The 22,445-nt window shown below is 46.8% G+C and overlaps 8 protein-coding genes across 9 annotated transcripts; 5 read left to right on the forward strand and 3 right to left on the reverse strand.

Annotated features, from left to right (window-relative positions):
• Nucleotides 1–77: 77 nt before the first annotated feature.
• On the forward strand, nt 78–4,079 carry BDBG_03842 (fumarate hydratase, mitochondrial). Its single transcript, XM_002625737.2, has 6 exons — nt 78–781; nt 898–936; nt 1,015–1,052; nt 1,140–1,255; nt 1,328–2,345; nt 2,409–4,079. The coding sequence occupies exons 1-6, from the start codon at nt 479–481 to the stop codon at nt 2,593–2,595; spliced, it is 1,701 nt and encodes a 566-aa protein (XP_002625783.1). The 5' UTR covers nt 78–478; the 3' UTR covers nt 2,596–4,079.
• Nucleotides 3,024–4,067, reverse strand: BDBG_03843 (uncharacterized protein). Its single transcript, XM_031721424.1, has one exon. The coding sequence runs from the start codon at nt 3,636–3,638 to the stop codon at nt 3,252–3,254; it is 387 nt and encodes a 128-aa protein (XP_031577965.1). The 5' UTR covers nt 3,639–4,067; the 3' UTR covers nt 3,024–3,251.
• Nucleotides 4,080–4,505: 426 nt separating the features above from the next.
• On the forward strand, nt 4,506–6,964 carry BDBG_03844 (glucosamine-phosphate N-acetyltransferase). The gene is made up of 2 exons (XM_002625739.2): nt 4,506–5,493; nt 5,599–6,964. The coding sequence occupies exons 1-2, from the start codon at nt 4,945–4,947 to the stop codon at nt 5,698–5,700; spliced, it is 651 nt and encodes a 216-aa protein (XP_002625785.1). The 5' UTR covers nt 4,506–4,944; the 3' UTR covers nt 5,701–6,964.
• Nucleotides 6,961–12,842, reverse strand: BDBG_03846 (uncharacterized protein). The gene is made up of 7 exons (XM_002625741.2): nt 12,820–12,842; nt 9,478–12,667; nt 9,245–9,372; nt 9,073–9,172; nt 8,838–8,979; nt 8,541–8,749; nt 6,961–8,432 (listed from the first exon to the last, which is right to left on the reverse strand). Exons 2-7 carry the CDS (start codon nt 9,745–9,747, stop codon nt 7,944–7,946), a joined length of 1,338 nt encoding a protein of 445 aa, XP_002625787.2. The 5' UTR covers nt 9,748–12,667; nt 12,820–12,842; the 3' UTR covers nt 6,961–7,943.
• Nucleotides 10,449–12,933, forward strand: BDBG_03847. Of its 2 annotated transcripts, XM_031721425.1 has the most exons (5): nt 10,449–10,663; nt 10,722–11,218; nt 11,312–11,528; nt 11,611–12,005; nt 12,067–12,933. In XM_031721425.1, exons 2-5 carry the CDS (start codon nt 10,958–10,960, stop codon nt 12,703–12,705), a joined length of 1,512 nt encoding a protein of 503 aa, XP_031577966.1. In that variant the 5' UTR covers nt 10,449–10,663; nt 10,722–10,957; the 3' UTR covers nt 12,706–12,933. The 2 variants fall into 2 exon arrangements, with proteins under 2 accessions (XP_031577966.1, XP_031577967.1); XM_031721426.1 differs by having other exon boundaries at nt 10,544–11,218; nt 12,067–12,922.
• Nucleotides 12,695–14,243, reverse strand: BDBG_03848 (1-(5-phosphoribosyl)-5-[(5-phosphoribosylamino)methylideneamino] imidazole-4-carboxamide isomerase). Its single transcript, XM_002625743.2, has 3 exons — nt 13,876–14,243; nt 13,533–13,719; nt 12,695–13,461 (listed from the first exon to the last, which is right to left on the reverse strand). Exons 1-3 carry the CDS (start codon nt 14,173–14,175, stop codon nt 13,172–13,174), a joined length of 777 nt encoding a protein of 258 aa, XP_002625789.1. The 5' UTR covers nt 14,176–14,243; the 3' UTR covers nt 12,695–13,171.
• A 15-nt stretch (nt 14,244–14,258) lies between these two features.
• Nucleotides 14,259–17,499, forward strand: BDBG_03849 (uncharacterized protein). Its single transcript, XM_002625744.2, has 2 exons — nt 14,259–14,821; nt 14,941–17,499. Exons 1-2 carry the CDS (start codon nt 14,456–14,458, stop codon nt 15,523–15,525), a joined length of 951 nt encoding a protein of 316 aa, XP_002625790.1. The 5' UTR covers nt 14,259–14,455; the 3' UTR covers nt 15,526–17,499.
• A 231-nt stretch (nt 17,500–17,730) lies between these two features.
• BDBG_03850 (uncharacterized protein) lies at nt 17,731–21,403 on the forward strand. Its single transcript, XM_002625745.2, has 4 exons — nt 17,731–18,833; nt 18,952–19,105; nt 19,242–19,378; nt 19,593–21,403. The coding sequence occupies exons 1-4, from the start codon at nt 18,698–18,700 to the stop codon at nt 20,150–20,152; spliced, it is 987 nt and encodes a 328-aa protein (XP_002625791.2). The 5' UTR covers nt 17,731–18,697; the 3' UTR covers nt 20,153–21,403.
• The last annotated feature ends 1,042 nt before the right edge of the window (nt 21,404–22,445 follow it).

A 22,445-nucleotide genomic window follows, 5' to 3' on the forward strand; every position in this document is an offset into this window, starting at 1 on the left:
GGAAACATATCTGTGGGCTCTGCTGTCTGCAAAATCTGCTGACCGACGAGCTGGATACGGTTAAGCGGGTTACCGGAGGAAACCGGGTGATACGCAGTAGTTACCGTACCGTACCGGCGACTTGTCCAAACCCAGCGAATCGTCAAATCTTCAAATCTACAATTTTTTTTTTTTTTCCCTCTCTTTCTTTTTCTCTCTTTCTTTCCCTTTTTTCCTCTCTATCTTTATTATAGAGGCTGTATATTATTATAGACAAAAGCAGATCGTTTTTTCCCTGCGCAATTGAGCCAATCCCTTTCTTTTTAGATTTTCATATTTGCTTTCTTTTCCCCTCCAACTTTTCCAAGATTTCTCCGCCAGTTTCAAACTTTGCTGCTTGCTGGCTGTTCCTGTCCCGACATTTCCCTGCCGCAAGCACAAACGGCCGCAACCCGTCCGCCCCCCGCCGCTAAGACCAGCGACATCATCATCCATCATCATGGTGCTAATACCCTCCAACGCCGCCACTTCCACCGCCTCTGCCGCTGTGCGGTCTTTGTCAACTCTCTCCCACGTATCTCGATCGGCACAATCATCTATATTATTTTCTTCTGTTGCGAGATCATCTCCTCTGTCCACTCTTATTGCATCGCGGTCCAATGCGCGTAGATCGATAAGCGGCTTATCTTCTTTACCAGCGCGGATTCACACGCGAACACACTATCTGAATCGTGCGGTTGTTTATAAGAACATTTCTGAGACTTTGGGAAAGAGAGGGTTTGCTACTACGGGCGCTCTGATGGTGCGGCGTTTGCCTTTTTTCTTTTCTCTCGTTTCTTCCGCAGTGGAGGGGGGGAAAGGTTCAATGTGTTTGGATTGGTTTCTGACGGGTCTGTTTTTGCTTTGATATTTTTTTAGGCTTCGAGAACTGAAACCGATGCCTTTGGCGAAATCCAGGTAAGGATGCGCTGCAGCTGTCGTACTTGGAAGGGCGTTTAGTTAGGTGTTTAGTTCCTTACTCCAGGTTGTGTATAGGTCCCCGCGGATAAATACTGGGGAGCCCAAACTCAACGGTAGGCATGCCAGAAACATCCCGAAAAAGCATTTACGACTTAACAAGCACGATGTAAATTGACGCCGCTGGTGGGGGAATTGTGTAGGTCTCTGACCAATTTCGATATCAACCAACCGCGAGACCGTATGCCACCTCCCATCGTACGGGCTTTCGGAATCCTTAAGGGTGCTGCTGCGACTGTGAATATGAGATATGGACTTGGTGAATAACTCCTATTATTTCAACCGATTATCCTCCAACTAATTTTTTTTCTTTGCTCTTTCTCCGTTGAAGATCCTACTATTGGCAAGGCGATCCAACAGGCTGCTGCAGAAGTTGCATCGCTTAAGCTTATCGATCATTTCCCTCTTGTTGTTTGGCAAACCGGCTCTGGAACCCAGTCCAATATGAATTCCAATGAGGTCATTTCGAACCGCGCCATCGAGATCTTGGGCGGCACCATGGGCACCAAGAAACCCGTCCACCCCAACGACCATGTCAACATGTCCGCCTCATCCAACGACACCTTCCCCACCGTTATGCATATTGCTGCTGTTCTGGAACTCGAGGGAACTCTGCTTCCATCCCTCACCAGCCTGCGCAACGCCCTCCAACAAAAAGTCGAGCAGTTCGACAAGATCATCAAAATCGGACGAACCCACCTGCAGGACGCCACCCCTCTCACGCTGGGTCAGGAGTTTTCCGGCTACGTCGGCCAGCTTGACCGGGGAATTGAGCGCGTTCAAAATTCCATCCCACACCTTCGATATCTCGCACAGGGAGGCACTGCGGTTGGCACCGGCCTGAACACCTTCAAGGGTTTCGACGAGGCCATCGCAGAGGAAGTTACCAAGATGACCGGCACGGAATTCAAGACAGCCCCTAACAAATTCGAAGTGCTCGCCGCCCACGACGCTATCGTCGAGGCCTCAGGTGCCCTCAACACCCTCGCCTGCTCCCTCTTCAAGATCGCGCAGGACATCCGCTTCCTAGGCTCAGGCCCCCGCTGCGGCCTGGGTGAACTCATGCTGCCGGAAAACGAACCCGGCTCCTCGATCATGCCTGGCAAGGTCAACCCGACCCAGTGCGAGGCGTTGACGATGATCTGCGCACAGGTGATGGGTAACCATGTAGCGGCGACGGTGGGGGGCATGAGCGGCCAGTTCGAGCTCAATGTTTTCAAGCCCGTCATGATCAACAATCTGCTGCATAGCATCCGCATCCTGGGTGACGGAATGCGCTCCTTTGAGAAGAACTTGGTTGTGGGGATTGAGGCGGATGAGAAGCGGATTTCAGCCCTGTTGCATGAAAGGTAACTCTCTCCCAAGGCGGTTGATTCCTCGAAATTGGTGGCTGACATAATTTACTTCCACAGTCTGATGCTTGTCACCTGCCTGAACCCGGTGATCGGATACGACATGGCTTCCGCAGTTGCCAAGAATGCACACAAGAAGGGATTGACACTGAAGCAGAGCGCTATGGAGCTGAAAGCTCTCACTGAGGAGGAATTTGATACCCATGTCCGCCCTGAGCTGATGATTAGCCCCAAGGAGAGAAAGTAGGTGCTCATAAAACTTTCTGTTCATGGCAAGGTTAGTTCGTAGTTGCCTGAAGTCAGGATATGATGTAGAAGTATATATAGTAGGGCAGATTGAGCAGGCAGAGCCAGTCAACAAGCAGAATAGTGAAAGTGTGAGCATGTAGCGATGATGGAAACTGTGAATATTAGGGGGAATGAAAGAATAATAAACCAGCACGTTACCAGCTCCAGTATCCGGCTTTAGGCGTATACCCAACAGGATGGCAAGAGGTAATAGCCAGTTTTAACTCGACATATTTTATAGCCCCCGATTTCTTCGAGTCGGATCAAGCGATGCAAAACTGTCACTTCCTGTTTGTCAAAGTAACTAATCAGGGCGTATTGATGTCGCACCCTGCTGCATTTTGGCTTCATCCAAGTTGCTAGTGAATGAGAATGCTTTACAGAATCCTTCTCCATAATCATAAACCATGCGAGCTATGATGTTATATGTTTTTATTTTATCTATAGTTTAATGGCAAGACTGTAAAAGTATTGAATAAAATAATATCCAGACCTTTTCTCTGGTTGTGACGGGCTCATAACCGCTATTCTGTTACATGCCACCACCTCCTTGCCACTACCTATTACATATATTTTCATCATTATCATTTGCATTCCGTTATTTTCAAAATCTGGCTAGAATCGAACAAGTTTCCCAACAATCTCAAGGTACTTCAGTTCCTCTCGCTTCCAATCCCACCCATGGACATAAGATAGCGCCTGCTCAACCCGTTGTTGAAAGTGTTCCTCTGGCTCATGCTCCTCATCTTCACCTTCTGGTAGTCTGGGGAAGATAACTTGGTCAAGAAAAACAACCAAATCATGTTCAATTGGATTTCGATGCATCCCAGTTGGTAGAGCCACAAGCCTGCTGATTAAAGAAATAAGACATGGCCGTATCTTTGGAATTAGGGTTTTGTATCTCAAGTTGACAGATGAAATGACCTCTTGAAACTCATCTAAGGCAAGATGTAGAAATGAGAGAGGTACCAGATGTGCTCTGGTTGAGCCACATAGAAACATCAATCCCCCAATCGAGTATGTCACTTTAAGATTCCGCCAGGTTCAAAGCCGTGAGTAATGAGGAGATCGCACACTTCAGATAGATTAGAGTCCGGCACACCCCATGCAAACATCTATTCAGTACCACGGGATACCCGAATCACCGGTTTAAGGTCCCCTCATACTCAACAACTTGAATGTTTTTCTGAACAAGTTTCTCAGTCACTGCAGACAAGCAGGCAGCTAGGTGAGCTGCTTGTATCGCCACGCAGCTTGGCGATCGTAAATTGAGAGGCATTATGTATAATACATCAGATTTGATATTAACGAAAGAAACTTTGATGTTGACTGAGTCTATAAATTGTTGGAATGTTGGAATGGGATAGCTCATGCAGATAAAGGAGTGCGGCCCAAGATTACTAATTGCTTACTAGTGTATGGCACACCGCCCTGAGGGGTTCTACCTAGGTAGCCTGCCTACTGTACTCCAGTTCCACATCCCCGGATGCTCACAAGAGGAAAAGGGGAGCATCTTATATTGTTGCGGCGACGGGGGTAACGCCATGCCACAGCCGCGAGAGCCGCCAAACCGAATCGGGCCACGCCCGACCGACCTGAACGGGTGACGCTAGGCCGGATGTGGAGGGCGCCTAAAAATCTTCTCTGTATATTTACATTATCTCATCTTCTTTAATTATTGAATATTAACTGCTTTTTCTGAAAACAGTGTATAAATAACAGATTAAAAATCAAATATAATTTAAAATTAATTATATTAATCAGAAGAAGTTTTTAATTAAGTTTATATTTTACATTAAGAGCGAAGCAATTGTAATTGAAGGTTTAAAAAAGAAGCACAAGCCGCACGCTAGACCCGATGCAGCTCCACCTGGAGGCTGATGAGACATCACGCCGACTGCGCCCCGGCCAGAGCAAGGAGACGTCGACATAAAATATATCCGTTCCCACAATAAGCAATTCTGTCCAATTCGATATCAAACTTCGGAATATTGCATTGAATTCAATTGTGCTGTAAACGCTCTCAGGTACACTGGTCCTTTCATAACTTAAATTCTAACGCGTGTCATTGTATTCACCTTCCCAGTTTTTCATCCGTGTCCTCACGCAACCACGCCCCAACTTCTGCAACTAGCTTAAGCTGCAAACCGACCTGCATATCTTCACATCAACACATCTACACATCAACACATCAACGAAAATAGCAGAGGAAAGGAAAGAAGAACGCACGGAGCTATCCACCTCAGTACGATCTCTCTGTCTCTACCCCGGCAGGCCAACAAGGACTCATCCCCTCTTGATTGAAACAATGGCCACCACTCAATCCTCCCAGCTGCCAACCACAACGACAACAGCGGCCAATGGCACCAGCAATACCACCCACATCACCTCCCCAGCACCCATGCCCACGCCTCCAGCCTCCTCCTCCCACTCAACCGCAGACGACGACGACAACACCCCCCTCTTCTGCCCCTCTTACATCTCCCCAGCAGTCCAAGAACAACTACCAGAAAACTACACAATCCGGCCCCTCCAGCGCTCAGACTACTTCTCCGGCTACCTCAACGTGCTCCGTGTCCTGACCACCGTCGGCGACTTCACCGTCGAGCAGTGGAACGAGCGGTATGACTGGATGGCGAAGCGGAACGGGGAGTATTTCCTGCTGGTCATCTGCGATGGGTCTGGGAGGGTGGTGAGCACCGGCAGTCTGATTGTTGAGCGCAAGTTTATTCATTCGCTAGGCATGGTGGGGCATGTGGAGGATATTGCAGTGGAGATGGGGCAGCAGGGGAAGAAGCTGGGCTTGAGGATGATTCAGGCGTTGGATTATGTGGCGCAGAAGGTTGGGTGTTATAAGGTGTGTTTATTTTTCCCCTTTCCCAGCTGGCATTTATTTTTACATTTTTGCATATCGTTTCCCGCTAAAATGTGAACCCCCTCACTAATTCTCTCATTCCTACAGAGTATCCTCGATTGCTCAGAAGCCAATGAAGGTTTCTATCTGAAGTGCGGCTTCAAGCGCGCCGGCCTCGAAATGGCCCATTACTATAACCGACCTGAGTAGAAAAATTAAAAGAAATTTTTCACGCCCCCTCTTTCCGAAAGAATATAATTAATAAATACACCCCGACTCATAACGCGCACATCACAAAACACCTCCCTCCCTCTTGCCGTTCCAATCCCTCCTCCAAGCCTCTCTTCCTCTGCCGCAATGGATCGGTCAAAATGGGGAAACTCTAATCGCAAAATCCACAAGACAAAAACCTTCGGCGTTTCTCGTCCCACAGCGCTCTCTCGTCCGGGAAGGGGAAAGAAGAAAAAAAAAAGGAAAAAAAAAAGAGAAGAAAAACAGGCCTTACCCAACGAAACAGCGTAAGGAGTGGAAGGGGATCACCTATATTTATCACCGATTTTACTGGAGAAAGTTCATAAATATTTACTACCCCCGGTTTCCCGTCTCACTATGAACCCACCCAGCGGCGGAATATCAAAATGAAATAGTTCAGGGCGTGTATGATAATATACAGCACCACAATACACACACACACAGACACACACACCGCAGCCAGCGTCCGTTAATAAGAACAGGCAGGTGTTGGATTGGCTGAGATTCTATTTTATTAGATTGGACTGGGCTGTGGATGGGTTGGGATGTAAGGGTTTTCCTTTTCCTTTTCCTTTTCCTTTCCTTTTTTTTTTTTTTTTTTCCAGTTTGGGTTTTGCGTGGTTTAGAAAGCGATCGACGTTTGTTTTGTTTTATATTACCTACTATATTTTATGTTTTAATTGGGAGGAAGGAAAGAAAGGCTTTCTCTTCTTTTTTTTTTTTTTTTTTTTGGTTTCTTGTCTTTTGGTTGCTAGATGTGGGACGGGAATGGCGACATTCCAAATGATACCTAGGATACATCATACATTATACACGTACTGTACTGTACATACATGCAGATATACATAGATGGTATAGATGGTGTGCAAGTTTAATTCTTTTGATTTTTCCTCCTTCTCTCCCTTTTACTTTCTCTTGTTCAACGCCATGAGTATGCACGAAAATGTAACTAGACGATCAAGGGGTAGTTAAGACCGGGATGGCAGATTGTCAGGGGCTTGCGCTGTCCCGCAAGTAAAAGCACCATTAACCTGCCGACCAAGCTGGGAACTGGAAGCTGGTAAGTTGGCCTTCACTCACAGTCGCGCACCTTATTAGTGTAATTTATATAAGAGATAAAAATAGAGTTAATGATGAAATTGAGGATGAAATTGAGTAATATCAGTATTAGTATCAGTAGTACTCAATCTATAAAAAATATAAAGAATATGGTAGAACAGACAGAGTAGTTTCAAAGTCTGAGTAATAGATAGAAATGAATATTCCTGCTCATGAAGACTTAAAATAGTATTGATAATAGCTGAAGAATGCTCTTTATGCAAATGTTCTTGATTTGAAAGACATATTTTAGCCCATAGGGTGGATGTTGAGTGGTTGAGAAATCAAGAAAGAAGAGAGATATATGAGAGGATGCTCAGCACCGAGCCCCTAGTATGCTGACTTCTTGGACACTACTGTACTCCGTACATACAAGTACATACTAGGAACGAGAACAGGAAGGAATTATCTAAAGCATAGTTTAATTAACTAACTATTGAATAATTTGCTAAGGGGGAGCATGCCAGGGGCCCAGTGGTATCCGCACAATATAGAGGAGCTCGATTTGCTGCGCCCCCTCTCGCCTTCTTTGCTGGCTTCCCTGGTCAGTTATAAGTTCGACAAAGGGAATCTAATCTACATTATTATATTTGACAGAGGTATGGTATGTAGTAAGCTTGATTCCGATCCAAGAGATCACTAACTGCATAGCTAGCTTCAAGGATGCTTTTATATGGTGGAAATCACATGAAAGGAGACGGAGCGGCCCGACAATATACATACACAGTACGGAGTATAGTTACATCTATATAGCTCTTGAGAGCCGAGAAGGAAGGGGGAAAATGAAGCATGCTAACTTTGCTGAGACGCTAGGGACAGGGACCTGGATCCCCACTACCCGAAACGCCTACACTAGGCCAACTACTCTGCCCTGCCGGATACAACGACAAGAAACTCCCAACGTTGTTGAATTGTTGTAGTTATGTAGCTGTTGTTTCAGGTGCTAGAACGAGCAAGGGTTTCTTTGAAAAGCTCGTTAAAAATCAGAAAAAATAAATGAATGAATGAAACGCAGCGCTTGCTAGCTTTCAGTTTTCTTGTTTTCTTTTTGTTAACTAATCAGAGTATAAATTCGCTCAAGACAAAATTAATCATATATACAGCTAAAACGATTCGTGGCTGCGTATGGCATTACGCCCAGCTCTCTTCTCAGTAACGTGAAACTCCGTAGAAACAACTATATCCTGTGGTTGTAGTTGTTGTTGCTGAGGCGCGGCCGTCGCCGCCTGCGGCCCCGCAGAAACTCTCAAATTCTGCAACTTTACATCCTGAAAAATCTGCTCCTCGCTCTCGGTGAGTGGTATGGTGCCGCTCGTTGTATGTTGGTTGTTAGAGCTAGCTTTTTGTCCACGACGTTTATTACTAGAAGACTTGTGGGAGTTGTTCTTATTATATCCATCGCCGCCGCCGATGGTTCGGAAGCTAGTTGGATGTTTGTATGGCGTGCGAGACGAGAAGATTGCGCTACCCAATAGCGGCTTGAGCCACATCCTGACAAGGGGGAGCATCATGGGGAGGTTTGTGGTGACGACTGAGACGAAGGCCTCTCGCGTACCCCATCTCCCAGCAAGCTCTGCGCCGTGGATGGGATCCTGTAAGTAAGGGTGAAGTTAGTTGAAAAAAAAAAAGAATCGATTGTCCTGACTTTGATCTAAAAATGGACATAGGGGCGGATCCGCTGCAGGATTGAGTCAACCTACCACTTCCACGAAGATAGTCTTCAAAGTAGCACAAACGAGGACAAACACTCCTGCACCGAGCACGATGGTGGCGCCAATCTTCTTTGCTAATTTTAGCCTTGTACCCCAAAGCATTGGAAGGGGTATCATAATGAGGTAGATATCGGTGAGCACGCTTGCGATGTATGTCACGAAGACAATTGGCCTGCTCACAGCACCCTGGCACCTGTCTAACGAGCAAAGACAGTGAGCAGGCGTCGGGGCAACACACAGAGGCAAGACGGAACAAAAGAGACAAAAAACAATAAGGGAACCTACTACCAGGATCTGGATTGATCTGCCAGTACTTAGAGACCGGGCGACATGCTGCATAAATTGTTATAACTGATGCGAGAAAAGTTGTAGCAACGAGCCCAATCCCGAACCAGATGCGAATGCTGAAATACCTGCTAAGGCCCTCCTGTCAAACATTCATGCAATTAACATAAAAGGCTTCCGGTGAAAATTTACGGGGGCCAGACGAGGGTGCCGTTGTCCAAACAGACATACATACCATGAGCCGCGTGTAGAAAACAAGCATTGACATCTTGAGCATGCAAATCAAGAACGAGTAACAGGTCCAGCCTATCACTTGAATTTTAGAACCGAACACCCTAAGAGAGTTGAGGTCGCATAAATTAGCCATGGACTATGCGCTTCCCCATCTACCACAAGAGAGCGTGTACCTGAGTCGGTATTCCTCAGAGTCCGGATCCAGAGCAGCTCGCGCGGCATCTGTCATACCATTGTTGGCAAGACCCTGGCCATGATTGACGGCGAAGAATGCCAGCGTGAACTGGGCAGAGTATAATAACTGTAGAAGTTTGAGGGTTTGGGTCAGCAATGGTAAGGGCGATGAAGGTTTTGTTCTGAGGGAAGGATAAATGGCACCCAGGAGTCTCCCAAGGGAACGGCGTACTATGGCAAACCAGATGAGGTAGTCATCTACCCGAAGGTCTCTGAAACCTACGGCGTTCACTCGAGCATATGACCTGAGAGCAGTTATGAGGACGCCGAATCCATACTGTGTCCATAGCTCAACATTGAATTCGCGAACGGTCGCTGCTACAGCCGTTGCGGCTGCCGCTTCGGAGTCGGACATTAGATTAAAAGAGGAAAGACGATGATCGGGTTGGTAGAGTGAGTCAAGACCCGTCGGGTAGCGCGAGGCGATTGTACGACGATTCATGAACGAGTGCGGTGTACTGCTTATTATACCTCTGTGTGTTTATGTGCATGTTGATTCCATTAAACAGGGTCCAATCCACTGAGAGAAATATACCCAGACAATTCACAAGGTCCAAATTTTGCAGCGGCTGGGTTTCCTCTCTCTACCCCGGGGAGAAGTGACCCCTGGTGTAGTGGTGCTGGAGTACGAGGAATCGCGGAGAGGAGAGAGGAGGCGTGTTCCAGAAGTCCCAGTGGCTGTCCGAGAAAGTTACGCCGGAAAGATTCTGCAAAAGCAGCCATTATTCAGATGGCGACCGGCACTCCGAGATACACTTGAGTAGAGGCAATCGGTGGTGAATTTTTTAGGAGTGCCCGTCGCTTAGCCATTTCAGTCATGGCATATTTGACGAGCCCTCAACACGAGCCAGGAAATTTTACTTGACAACATGGCATGGTATGTTAGTATCTTTTCAGTAGGCTAGCCTAAGTTCCGGACTCTATATTCGTAGATGTTCATAGGCCAAAGTTATGATTTTATCATACTTGCTGAATAGCATGGGTCGCTTAACGCGTGCTGAACGACCTGCCGTAAAAGGTGCAGAGTAAGGTGATCGTAAGGCGATCGATCAATCCATCATCCCTCAAGTGGGCTATGAACGGATCAACTTGGCGCCTCCCGTAGCTGCAACCCTCACGCCAACAAGGAGTTAGTTGCAGCCTCCCTGCCGTGGATTTCCCGGGGAATGTGTTCTAGGCGCAAGGCCCGGACACTAGCCGCAACCTTGACAAGCTCTAAACGGAACAGCAACTTCCTGGGTTCATGCAACAGCCAGCAAGGGTTGCAAGCGAACATATGCAACTCTTCACAATCGGATGCACAGCGAAGAAAGGACTGAGCAATTTTCTTCTCCTGAGCAGAAGATGAAACATTTTAGGTTCGGCTAGCCGAAGATTCCTGTACGGAGAATGAGTTATCCCATGCTAAGAAAATAGGTTGTCAGGGATGGGAAACACTCTCAACGAATGGCAGAGAAGCGACAGGCTGCAATTTCCCGCCTTTTCTTTTTAAAGAAAATTGAGAGGGTGGAATTCTCTCTTCACATTATGCACAGGGGGTAGCTCAGTCACTCGCTGTTGTTGTTACTGTTACTGCTGCTGCTGCTGTTGTTATCGTTCCTTGTCATTTCGCGCGCTCTCGAGATATCTATAGATACTTAGATACCCCATAGATGTTTCGACTCAAGCTTCCACTTGCGGCGCTTGTCGCATGGACAACTGCGGTAGCAAGCCAGGGCAACCCTTTCTCCAGCATTGACGCTCGTGGCAGAGTGGATTTCACTGAACTCGGGCGCACACTCTCGTCCACCGCCGAGATCTACCGACCAGGGTCGGACGAGTTCGACGCCGCAGTGGCACGATGGTCCAATCTGGCAGTGCCCGTGGCAAACGTTGTTGTTGTTCCCGGCACCGAAGATGATGTTGTCAAGACGGTAAGCAGCAATTTCTCTTCATTTTCAATCAAAAAAGGTGTCTGCGATGAAAGGATGTGACAGCTTACTCCTCGTCGTCTCTCTGCGGCTCAGGTCAAGTTTGCAAACTGCAAACGCCTGCCCTTCCTCGCGGTAAATGGCCGTCATGGGGCAACCACCACTCTCAAAAAGATGACCCATGGCATCGAGATCTATCTGAAGAAGTTGAACAGGATCAAAATAGCCGGTGATGGGAAAACGGTCACAATTGGCGGCGGAACTCAGTCCAAGAAGGTCACGGACACGTTGTGGGCGGCTGGAAAACAAGCAGGTCAGTAGCTATCGATCAATTCCGCATATGACTGACTGTCCTATATACAACAACGGTCCTGATAGCTAAGCTCCGATTGCAGTGACTGGAACCTGTGAATGTGTCAGCTACCTGGGTCCCGCCCTGGGAGGTGGCCACGGATGGCTCCAAGGCCATCATGGTCTCATTGGGGACCAGTTCGTTTCTATGAGAGTCGTCAAGGGCGACGGCAGCTTGGTCACCGTGGACAAGAATTCCGATGTCTTCTGGGCGATGAACGGAGCCGGCCACAACTTTGGCATTGTCACCTCTGTGGTTTCCAAAATCTACGATATCAAGCACCGCAATTATGCGCTGGAGACTATCATCTTTAGCGGCGATAAGGTCGAGGCGGTTTATGAGCTTGCCAACGAGATGTGGCTGACAAACGGGACCATGCCCGTTCATCTTGTCAACTGGTCTTACTGGTTTTTCGATCCTACAATTGACCCGAATAAGGTGCGTGTGCCCCAAATGCCAATTTGGGGTCTGTCATAACAAATCTAATCAACTTCGATAGCCGGTCGTCGTCATGTATCTCATCCAGGAAGGGGTAGACACCGTCAACCCAGCATATACTAAGCCTTTCCATGACCTGGGGCCAATCTCCAAAGAGTCCACTCCAGGAACTTATCTTGACCTGGCTAGGTGGACAGGCATCTCACTCTCCGACACGCCCTGCCAGATAACCGGAAACGCCAACCCGCGCTTCCCCATCTATCTCAAATCATACAACCCCTCCGCGCAGCGACGGGTATACGATCTGTTCGTCGAGGCCACCACCAGCCCCGGCACCCCCTTCAGCAACTCACTCTTCATGTTTGAAGGGTATGCGATGCAGGCCGTAAGAGCGATCCCGGATGGTTCCTCGGCCTTTGCCTACCGCTCCCAGAACCTGCTCGCCGCACCGCTCCTCACCTACACGCCGAACGGAAAACAACTGGATGACCGAGCGATGAAACTCGGCAACAAGATTCGCCAGATCCTCCACGAGGGAAGTGGCCAAAGTAGCTTGAATGCGTATGTTAACTACGCCTATGGCGACGAGACGCCTAAGGATTGGTATGGGGCGGATAAATGGCGGCAGAACCGCTTGAAATCTTTGAAACGGGCTTTCGACCCTAGAGGCATGTTTAGCTTTTATGGTCCAATTGCGTAAATTAAGTGTAGAAAGGAGGTTAACTGATATTCTGTATATATATAAACTATCCTCCTTGCTTTCTACAATATAAATCTCCTGTTACAAGGATCGCGCATGGGGGCCTAGACTTACTTAAGTAGCTCTGGATCTGTTGGGGGTCCCGGGTTGATCGGCCCTTCTACCAGCAGTGCGCTGGTGGTGACTGAGCTCTTTTGCCCCAGTAGCCTACAGGATCTCACTCGGACCCATCAGTTATTTCCTTGAGTATAGCTCTTCTTGACAAGATGAGATCATTGTCTTGCAGCTAAGCCTAGCTAAAAGCTCCCCGATTGTGACCATCAATGATGAACGTGCTCGCAATGGTGACATACTGCGTATGGAATCTCCAATCGCTATTGAATTACATGCGCCCCTAATATACGGTGAATACGTTTTCAAATTCTAGAATTTTGGTCGTTTCTCGTTAAGGGCGGTACGAAATTTTCTAGCTTCCATTCGCCTTGTTCCACTCCACGCATTCCGAAAAAGTAACCCCAGAGCCGCCAAATATATCTAGAGCGCTCCCAATCGTCAAGTCCACTTTACCTCCACTACTTGACTTGACACGGTCGAGGTCTCCCAGATTCCTTCCGCCACCGGCATAAGTTACTGGGATGGTGCACCATTCGGCCAATTTTGACACCAGCGCCTCGTCAATTCCTTGCTGCAGGCCCTCCACATCCGCAGCATGAATGAGGAATTCGGAGCAGTATGGTTCGAGCATTGCGATGGTCTCTGCAAATCGAGTCAGTAAATACCGCGACAGGAGTTCCTCTATATATATTTAGATGGAAAAATATATATACCTTGCGTGATCTCCATTTCCGTTATCTTCTGCCACTTATTCATGGCAACGAACCAAGAGTCTCCCTTCTTCCGACAACTCAAGTCTAGTACCAACTTAGACTTGTCATTCCCAAGTGCGGAGAGTATCGTCTGTAATCGATCAAGAGAGAACCGCCCCTCGGGAAACAGGTAGGATGTAATAACCACCTACTACTCATTTGCAGGGTATGAGCCACTTTGCACGAGCAAACTTGGTGATAGAAAAACAAACAATAGTGGGTAAAATATAACATTTAATCATGAAAACACCGAATGCACAAAATTAAATTCAAAGCACAGGAAAGTAGATAAACTAACACAGACCTTCTCGGCGCCAGCTTCTATCCAATATTGTGCATTCTTGTCATTAATGCCGCCGGCGACTTGCAACCCCCCAGGCCAGGCGGCCAGCGCTTCCCTTGCGGCCTCTTCATTGCCTCCTCCAAGCATCACAACATGTCCGCCCGCCAAGCCATGTTCCTTGTAGAGCTTCGCGAAATATCCGGCCGGGTGGGAGGATATGTAGTTCGTCTTCAATTCCCCCGGTGTGGAGGTCAACGTACCGCCAACGATCTGCTTGACCTGGCCCGCATGCAAATCAATACATGGGCGAAAACGGGTCATTCTCTTCTTTATCTTTTCTTCCAGATAGATCAATTCCGCAAATTCGTTCAATCCGTCGCAGGAGTGTTATATGTAACTTGTCGCGGAGTTGAAACTTTCCGCTGATCGAATTATAAAGCACGTGACTTAAACTTACCCGCACGATGACACAAATGAGTTTAACTTATGTCTTGCGCAAAATATTTGCAGATTTCGTCCCGGACTATTTTTCATACAACTCCGATTACTTACTTTCAATCGACACCACGAGTCAGGCCCGAATTGGTGGGAATACATTACAATGCTGGGTAAAAGGAAGCGGGACGTCGTCATCGTGACGAGACAAATACGTGACGACGAGGACAGCGACCTCCAAAACCTATCTCCGTCGGCTGAGGAAAAACAAGATATTCTCCGCAAGCTCTTCGAGGCTAGATTTGGCCCAGTAGAAGCACTTGTGAAACCGATATATACTACTCCCGAGGAGCCCTCACATTCTTCTTCGGCAGAGGCAGACGACGACGATGATGAGTGGGAAGGCCTTTCAGACGAAGGTGATAGTGATATTGCGGGCGAGAAGCACCGATCTGCGGAGGTAGTTGAGCACACGACTTCATGGAACTCAACGAAAGATATTTTAGCTAAACAGGCCCGGAAAGCGTTTATGGTGGGTTTTTCTTTACTATAGTCTCATTCCGTTCAAGAAGAATTTTTACCCTTGTCTCCATGGGCAAAAAATCCGATAGGAGATAAAAGTAAGACAGGTTCTAATATATATTCCTACAGACCTCAAAACCCCCATCCTCCTCTCAAGCAGCAAGGAACTCAACAACAAAAACAAAGACATTGGGAGCGGCAGGCGCTACCACCGAAGATCAAGCCATGGATGCTGAAAACCTGAAAAACGACCTCGCGCTTCAGAGACTTCTAAAGGAGTCGCATCTACTCGATAGCGCTGATGACCTTAACCCAACCGGCGCCAAACGGCACCGCGCCATCGATCTCCGCATGCAATCTGCTGGAGCTAAATCATCAATATTCTCGCAGACGAAAATGCCGATGTCGCACCGCAAAGGGATTATTGGGAAGGCGAGCAAGAAGGAAGAAGCGCGGCGGAGAGAAGCGAAGGAGAATGGGATTATCCTTGAGAAGCCTTCGTTTTCTACAGTTGGTAAAAAACAAAGTGGCAGCGGTGGGGGCAGTGCTATGCGCAGAGAGAGGGGCATTGGGGGCCCTTCTATTGGGAAATTTACTGGGGGCACGCTACGGCTTAGCAAGAAGGATATTTCCGATATACAAGGGCCCGGAAAGGGGGGAAGAGGTAGAGGTGGAGGCGGAGGAAGGGGAAGAGGAAGAGGGAAACGTACTTGACATATCGTTTCGAGTTGAGGATACTATTCATCTGTAGGGTTTGGATGCGAAGCGGGAGATCCAATTGCTGCCCTCTCCATGGAGGATGAGCCTGAGGGCCCTGGATACCCTTTGCGACTATTACTTGGCATTGCCGGGGTTGATCAGGCTCCAACAAGTCTCCGTGAGTTTAAGCCATGCCACTAAACCCGGACGATCGAAAGCAGACTGGAGAATTTTGGATATTCATATGTCCAGGCCACGCCGGTGGCCTGCTATAATATATCTACGCCATATTGTATATTGCGCCCGGGCTTCCCCTGGGTTTTTCGCTTTTTCTCTATTTCCGCTACCTGCGGTACGGACTTCGGGGTTTCCTTGCCCTGGGAGTCGCTCTAAACCCCTGCGCCCCGTTCTCCTCCCCCGGCCCTAACACCTTAGTCTCAACCCTGTCCGCCCCTTAACTAAGGAAGGGTCTTGGGGCTCTTGGCCGCGAACCAACCGGGGTTTCAGGTCTCTGTGTCATTGACAATGTCTTTGGAAGAAGAACGAAAAATAAAGCGTGATAAAGGGGGACCATATCTCCATGTATCCACACGCTCTTGAGATAAAAAATGCAATAGCATTGAGGCTTTCTTATTCTTTTATATAGCGCAGGCAAAGAAATTAGAAGAAACCTCCATATATCTCCATTTAGCTTCCCGATCATCTTGCTTTAATGGGCTCTTTGATTTCGTTAGACATTGTCTATGATATATAATAACAAGAGGGGTATCATTTAGAGCACAATAGCGACACCCATCTTCTTCAGGTTCTTGCGAAACTTACTCTTTTCGTCCTCGATGGGTTTTTTAAGCCAACATCCATCCCCTAGCCTACATACTAATTGACAAAGGAGGGAGGGATCCAACGTCGACGGCTGATCTTTGGGGATGTTCGTTGCAAACGACATGAAAAGAATTCCATCCCATTCTCTCTCTCTCCCTGTTCCGCGCATACTCCCTCTCAATCGTCCCTGCCTATATCGTAGTGTGCCGAAGCCCTACAACCAACCACCTCAATATCCAACAACTGGTAAATGATCTAGCTCTTCTCCTCGGTTTGGCGTATGTGGGCACTCGGCTTTATGGAGCGGGGCATTGGTGGTTCGTTTGAGAATCGACTTGGGCTATTGGGCTGTTGTATCTAACGACCAATGAATATCGGAGAAAGATTTTTCTTTTCTCCTCTATGGGGAGAGGAGAGGTGGTTATTTGGTAGAGAAGCAGGGCACCTTCGATCATTTAAGCCCAGGCCTATTCGTCAATTACTTTTCACAAATATCCCAGGACAAAATGAATATAACAGTTGTTCGAGATTCAATTATTGAAACACTAGGAGGCTAAAGTATATGTACAGTGGAAGTAATCATTCCTCATGAGGCAAGGCAGTGTCCCAAATACCACTCTTCACAATTTAACATCCAGGACAGGCCTTCTTCAGTGAACATGCACAGAGATAAGCCTTATTAGATACGTATCGTATCGTCTCCAGACCAAATGGCATTCTCTCTCACAGAAACGGGTCACAGAAACGGGAGCTCTCCAGTCAACAATAATGGCCATGGCACTTGCGCATCCCAGAGTGGACTTGTCCAGAGGGCTCCAGCAGCAGCATGATCGCCTGGTTCTGAGAGTCAAAATAAAGCGGATCAATCACTTCAACAGCATTCTTCGAAGACGTTCTCCCTGAATCTGCACTTCTTTCGTAAACTTTTGGCAAGCCTGGGGCCGTCATATTATTCATCGAACTGTCTATTTGCACAGTTGATCTGACCCAGCTGGACACAAAACACATTATCCTCCTTAAGGGCCGTGATTAGCAAGTAGCTAGGCGACAAATTTTTGCAGCTTTCATCATGGAGGGAGGGACTTTGATAAACTAAAAAGGGGGCTTTTGAAATGATGGAATCGCTACCCTGGCTGCGTGAGGGGTCGGGTCCTTAATGCTCCCCCCCCCTTAAGGAAAGAAAATTTCCGATAGAATGATAATTCATTGAACATGGGTTGAGAACTTCTGTGGGTGAAACTGTACGGAGTACTCTGGACCTGCCAAGGAAAGCAACCCGGGATAGTTAGCACTCTTTAAGTTAGTTAAGATTTTTTATATAAGCCGCCGGTTGGTCGACCACATTTAAATAATTAGTAACTTATCTGTTTAGTTTCCGCGCTGGGTGAACTGGGTAAAGCAGCAGGCAATGAAATGAAGGCAATGAATGAATGATGAACCCCGACCCGAATCAGCGCCCCATATTATTGGTTGCTCTACTGCTCCATTGTGACCAAGCTTGGTATCACGTGACTGGCCATCCAAGGGGCTCGGTCTGCACAACTCCCCATTGGCTCAACATCCCGCCCAACAACGATCTTCAACGCCCAAAGTTGCAGCCAGCAAGTTGCATCGAGCGGATCATTAATAATTATTGGACTATGACATGACATAGTATTCAACATTTATTCAACCCTACGCTACGCTACGCTACGCTACGCTACGCTCTTGCATGCATACGCTGTACGCTGCGTAAGGAAAAGTTTGCACCCTTTTCATGTTCATGGTGAACAGTACAGAGTGCTTGCCTCCCGGTAGCACTCATGGGAATTTATGCCTGGCGGGCTACGCACGACGTATCACCAAACCAAATGGTTTTATGAGCCTGACCTGAGCAATAATAATAATTCAGCCCCCCTTCTCACCCCCTATGAATCTGGCGCATTGACTCAGGGATGGTTGGGTGAGCGGCCTCTTATTTGTTGCTAGCGTTGATGTGTGCACCTGTAGTGCCACAACCGCTGGGGGGCGGAGGAGACGGACTCCATGAAGTTCCATGAATAGCACAAGGGCACAGGGTAGTAGAGTGGCATTGGACATTGGAAGGGAAAGCCAGAGAGGAAAAATAATAATGCTGGCACTGTTGGCCCTGAGCTGACCTGGCTACACTAATTCTCGTCGTCCCGACCTTTCTCACACCTCTTCTTTATTCCTCCATATCTCGTCGGGGAAAATACACACACAACATCAGCTTAAATCCTCGAAACTTTGCGGCTCGGGCTGCCCGGCTGTTGATGCAACGTCGGCGCTCTCAAATTTCTGTGTTTGACCCCAAGTCCGACTTCAACTACTGGCTCTATACTTTACTTCATCAACCCGCCGCTCGATGGCGGTGATGCGAACCACACTGGTCAAGGCATTGGCCATCTTTGCTTTATTAAATGAAAATTTCTCGGTCGCTGAGCAGCTGCCAAGTTGGTTCAATGGATACTATATATATGCAACAAACGGATCTACTGCAGGTTCGTGACATGTGAATTATGGAATTATGACAGAACAGATGTTTTGTGGATGGGATTGCTCTTTGGGTTGACCCGGTGTTTGCTAACACAAACCTTTGCTTTGAAAAAAAACCCATAGTCGAATCGATAACATGTCGCGATTCTCACACGTCATGGATAACTTCTGGAACATATGCCAACTGCTGCGCGACCACGCTGACCACAAGATGTCCGATGCCTACTAAATGCGAAGATGCATCAGTTTCATTTGACAACGGCGGTGGATATACCTGGTACGTGCCTCGTGCCGCACTCCAAGAAAATGAATGAAGGCAAAATTGAAGGGGAAAGGAGCCCACCTACCCCTCGACGGGTTACGGACAAGACAGTTGTTATCAACTTATATCTGACAAATTGGGGAAAAAAAAGTCCGGAGCGGCAATCCTGCGCAACCATGACAGTCTACGAAACTTCACCCGGCGGCTCACCGTCTGCGACGAACATTTTCTGTTGGGAAAATTGGAGTGCATATACAGTCTACCGCAAACTCCCTGCTGAAGCTTCTGGTAAGTTCATTGCTTTCTAATATATCATTCTCCGCTCCTTTTTGAATCCCAATTGCTCCCTGGATTCCCATTGTTTAACTGTAAATAAAATAAAACCTCCCTTGCCGAAAATGAAACGGAAGAAAAAGCAAAGGAAGGAAGAAAACGTGAAAAGGGAACCTTCAGCAAACCTTAAAACTATCAATCAAACCACTTACAATCGCTTTATTCAAAGATTCGTCAACCATAACACCACCACCGCAAACCTCACCATCGCAAACCTCACCATCGCAAACCTCACCATCGCAAACCTCACAACCCCCAAACTTACCAAGCAACAACCCACAGGAGTCAGACCCGCGACCGTCGATACCACCAACACCTGCCCCAGAGAAATCCCGATCCAACGGAGCCTTGATAGGCGGCGTCGCCGCCGGCGCCGTCGTGGGTGTCAGCATCCTCGCCCTGGCCTACTTCTTCTACCGCCGGAAACAGAAAAATGGCGCCAAGGCGCTCCCGCGCGCAGCTGAATTAGACAACACGCAGGGGCGGGCCGAATTGCAGAGCCTCCATACAGGCGGTGGTGCAGGTCAACCGAAAGCGCAGGGGTATTATGGATATGCTGCTGGTGGCGATGGAGGAAACCCGCACGACGTTCATGAATTGCTGGGTGCGGCGAAGGATCCTGGCTATGGTGGCTATGGTGGCTATGGTGGCCATGGTGGTCCTCCGGCTGAGATGAATGCGAGTCGGAATCAGAATGTTACGTATGAGATGCCGACGAATCCTAGTTGAGTGAGTCGCTCCTATTTTGTGTTCCGTTCAAAGGTATATACGTACTAGTTTTATCGACGTATATGCGGCCGTCACGGGATATCATACTTCATGGCAGGGAGGACGTATTTGGTGCCCTTCTCAAAAAAAAAGAGGAAACGGGAATGAATAAACCCATCCTCGACCTGGTTTAGGATGGGGATGGATGAGAGTTGCTAGTGAATGTGCGGTTAATAGATTGATAAAAAACTATCAATGGGCTTATACATTTTTCGCACTTTGAGTCTATATATTTTTATTTTCTCGTCATCTGTTATGAGATATGTCGTCATTTTACCTCTCCCCCTTTCTTTCTTGATTTCCCCTCCCTTTCCCCCCTTTCACTTTTGTTTCTCCCTACCCTTCATCTCCCTCTTTAATCAACTATATATACCAATCTGATTTTAATAAAAGATGCCTCTCCATGTTCCACACTCACCATTCTCCATTCTACTCAAATTCAATTGCCATCAAACCTTCTCTGCATAATAAGTCACCACCACTCATTTCCAACCTCCAAAAACCTCTCATTCCCTCAGTCAACATCACAGTTATAAAAACAACTCTCGATTCAATCCTGTCTTTCATCCTCCCTTCCTCCCTCCCTCCCTCTCTCTCTCTCTCTCTACTCACACTGGATATCACCATCTTCGAACATAAAATTTTCAATTGAGAAGATAAACATGGTTTCCATTAAAATCTAGCCGTGAGCGTTGCAGAACTTCCGCACCACCTCTCTCCATCCATCCATCCATCCATCCTTCCCATCCTTCCTCTCTTCTTCCGCTCTGTCCCCCCTCCCTCCCCCTTCTATTCTTCCTCTCCCTTTTGGCCCCTGCGACCACTCCTTCCGCGTATACATGAGCTTGTTTATGTATATACCTATATGCCTAGGTATATATATATACAGAGAGAAGATTGGCGAACACTCATTTTTCTTATACTACGCGTAAGAGGAATCAGACATAGTTAACTTACAACAGCAGAACTTCTACGCTGCTCTGTACGCTGCAGTGAGGAGTTCCCACACACCTACTTACTTTTTTATAAATAATCTGAACTTATAAACATGTATACGCCGAGAGTGAGAGAGGTGTTCTCATCCTCTCTTTTCAATGTAAAATGGCTATGAATCATTCATCTTAGAACTCTTAAGCGGTCTGTATCAGTGCCAGAGTTGATTCCATTCCAATTCTATTATATTGTCAAGAGACATCTCATCTGAGACTGAACTTTTTTTTTTGTATAAAAGCATGCTGGTTTATTAGTTTGAAAATTGAACTGATGTAGAAACAGAATAGGTCTTCTTTCATAACCAACTACTTTCCAGCTCCAGAGAATTGATTTAAAACCGGATATGAGTGTTTATCCACATACATACATCTTTTTTTGAAAGTAAAAATGAGAAAGAATCTGTTCAAAGTCATTAAAAAAAATAAAAAAAATAAAAAATAAAAATAAAAAAAAAGGTCAAGCTCTAGACTCTCAGACTCTCAGAAAGCTAATCAGAATGTTTTTAATCAGTGGTGAATCTTGCTTCACTTTACTTTATTATTTCTTCTCTTGATATGATTAGCTTGAACGATGAAGAATATCATTAGTGAGAAGAGAAAGAGACAGCAGAACATGATCTACACTTTTTAAGATTGATGCTGCGTTTTTGCCCGTGTCTGCTCCGTACATAACTCTGTAGTTACGACTATTACTGTAGGCTAAATGATAGTGATAGTGATAGGGTAATGATCACGGGAAGATGGGAGAAGGGAAACATCTTTACATGTACATGTACAGGTACATGTATGTAATGTACGGAGTACATGTACATGCATTATTGCGAACCTGTCAGTCAGCCATGAAAACCTGAGACACAGGTGAAACAGTGGGGAAAAAAAGGCACTACAAGAGAATTTATTAGAGAGAGACTACAGAATGAAGAGGGGGATGAAAAGAGCAATTATTAGTAGCATCAAGCTTAAATCTCAAACACTGATAACTTAGCTAACTGACAAAAAAAGAGCTGCTTTCTTTTCTTTTCTTTTCTTTTCTTTTCTTTTCTTTTTCTTTTCTTTTTCTTTTTCTTTTCCCAGTTTCTGTCCAGGTTTCACTTCATTAATTTGTACACCTATCTAGTTTTTAAACATCTTTGATTGATACATTAAAACTGTACATAAACTTCAACTCAAAGTCTCTCGGCCGTCACTAGACATAGTTTATTCATCAGCTCAACAGCTCCCAACCGCACCTAGCTGATCATCACTTATAGCGTACTACCTAG

This window comes from Blastomyces gilchristii (genome assembly GCF_000003855.2).
Source record: "Blastomyces gilchristii SLH14081 genomic scaffold supercont1.6, whole genome shotgun sequence".
Lineage (NCBI taxonomy): Eukaryota > Fungi > Ascomycota > Eurotiomycetes > Onygenales > Ajellomycetaceae > Blastomyces > Blastomyces gilchristii.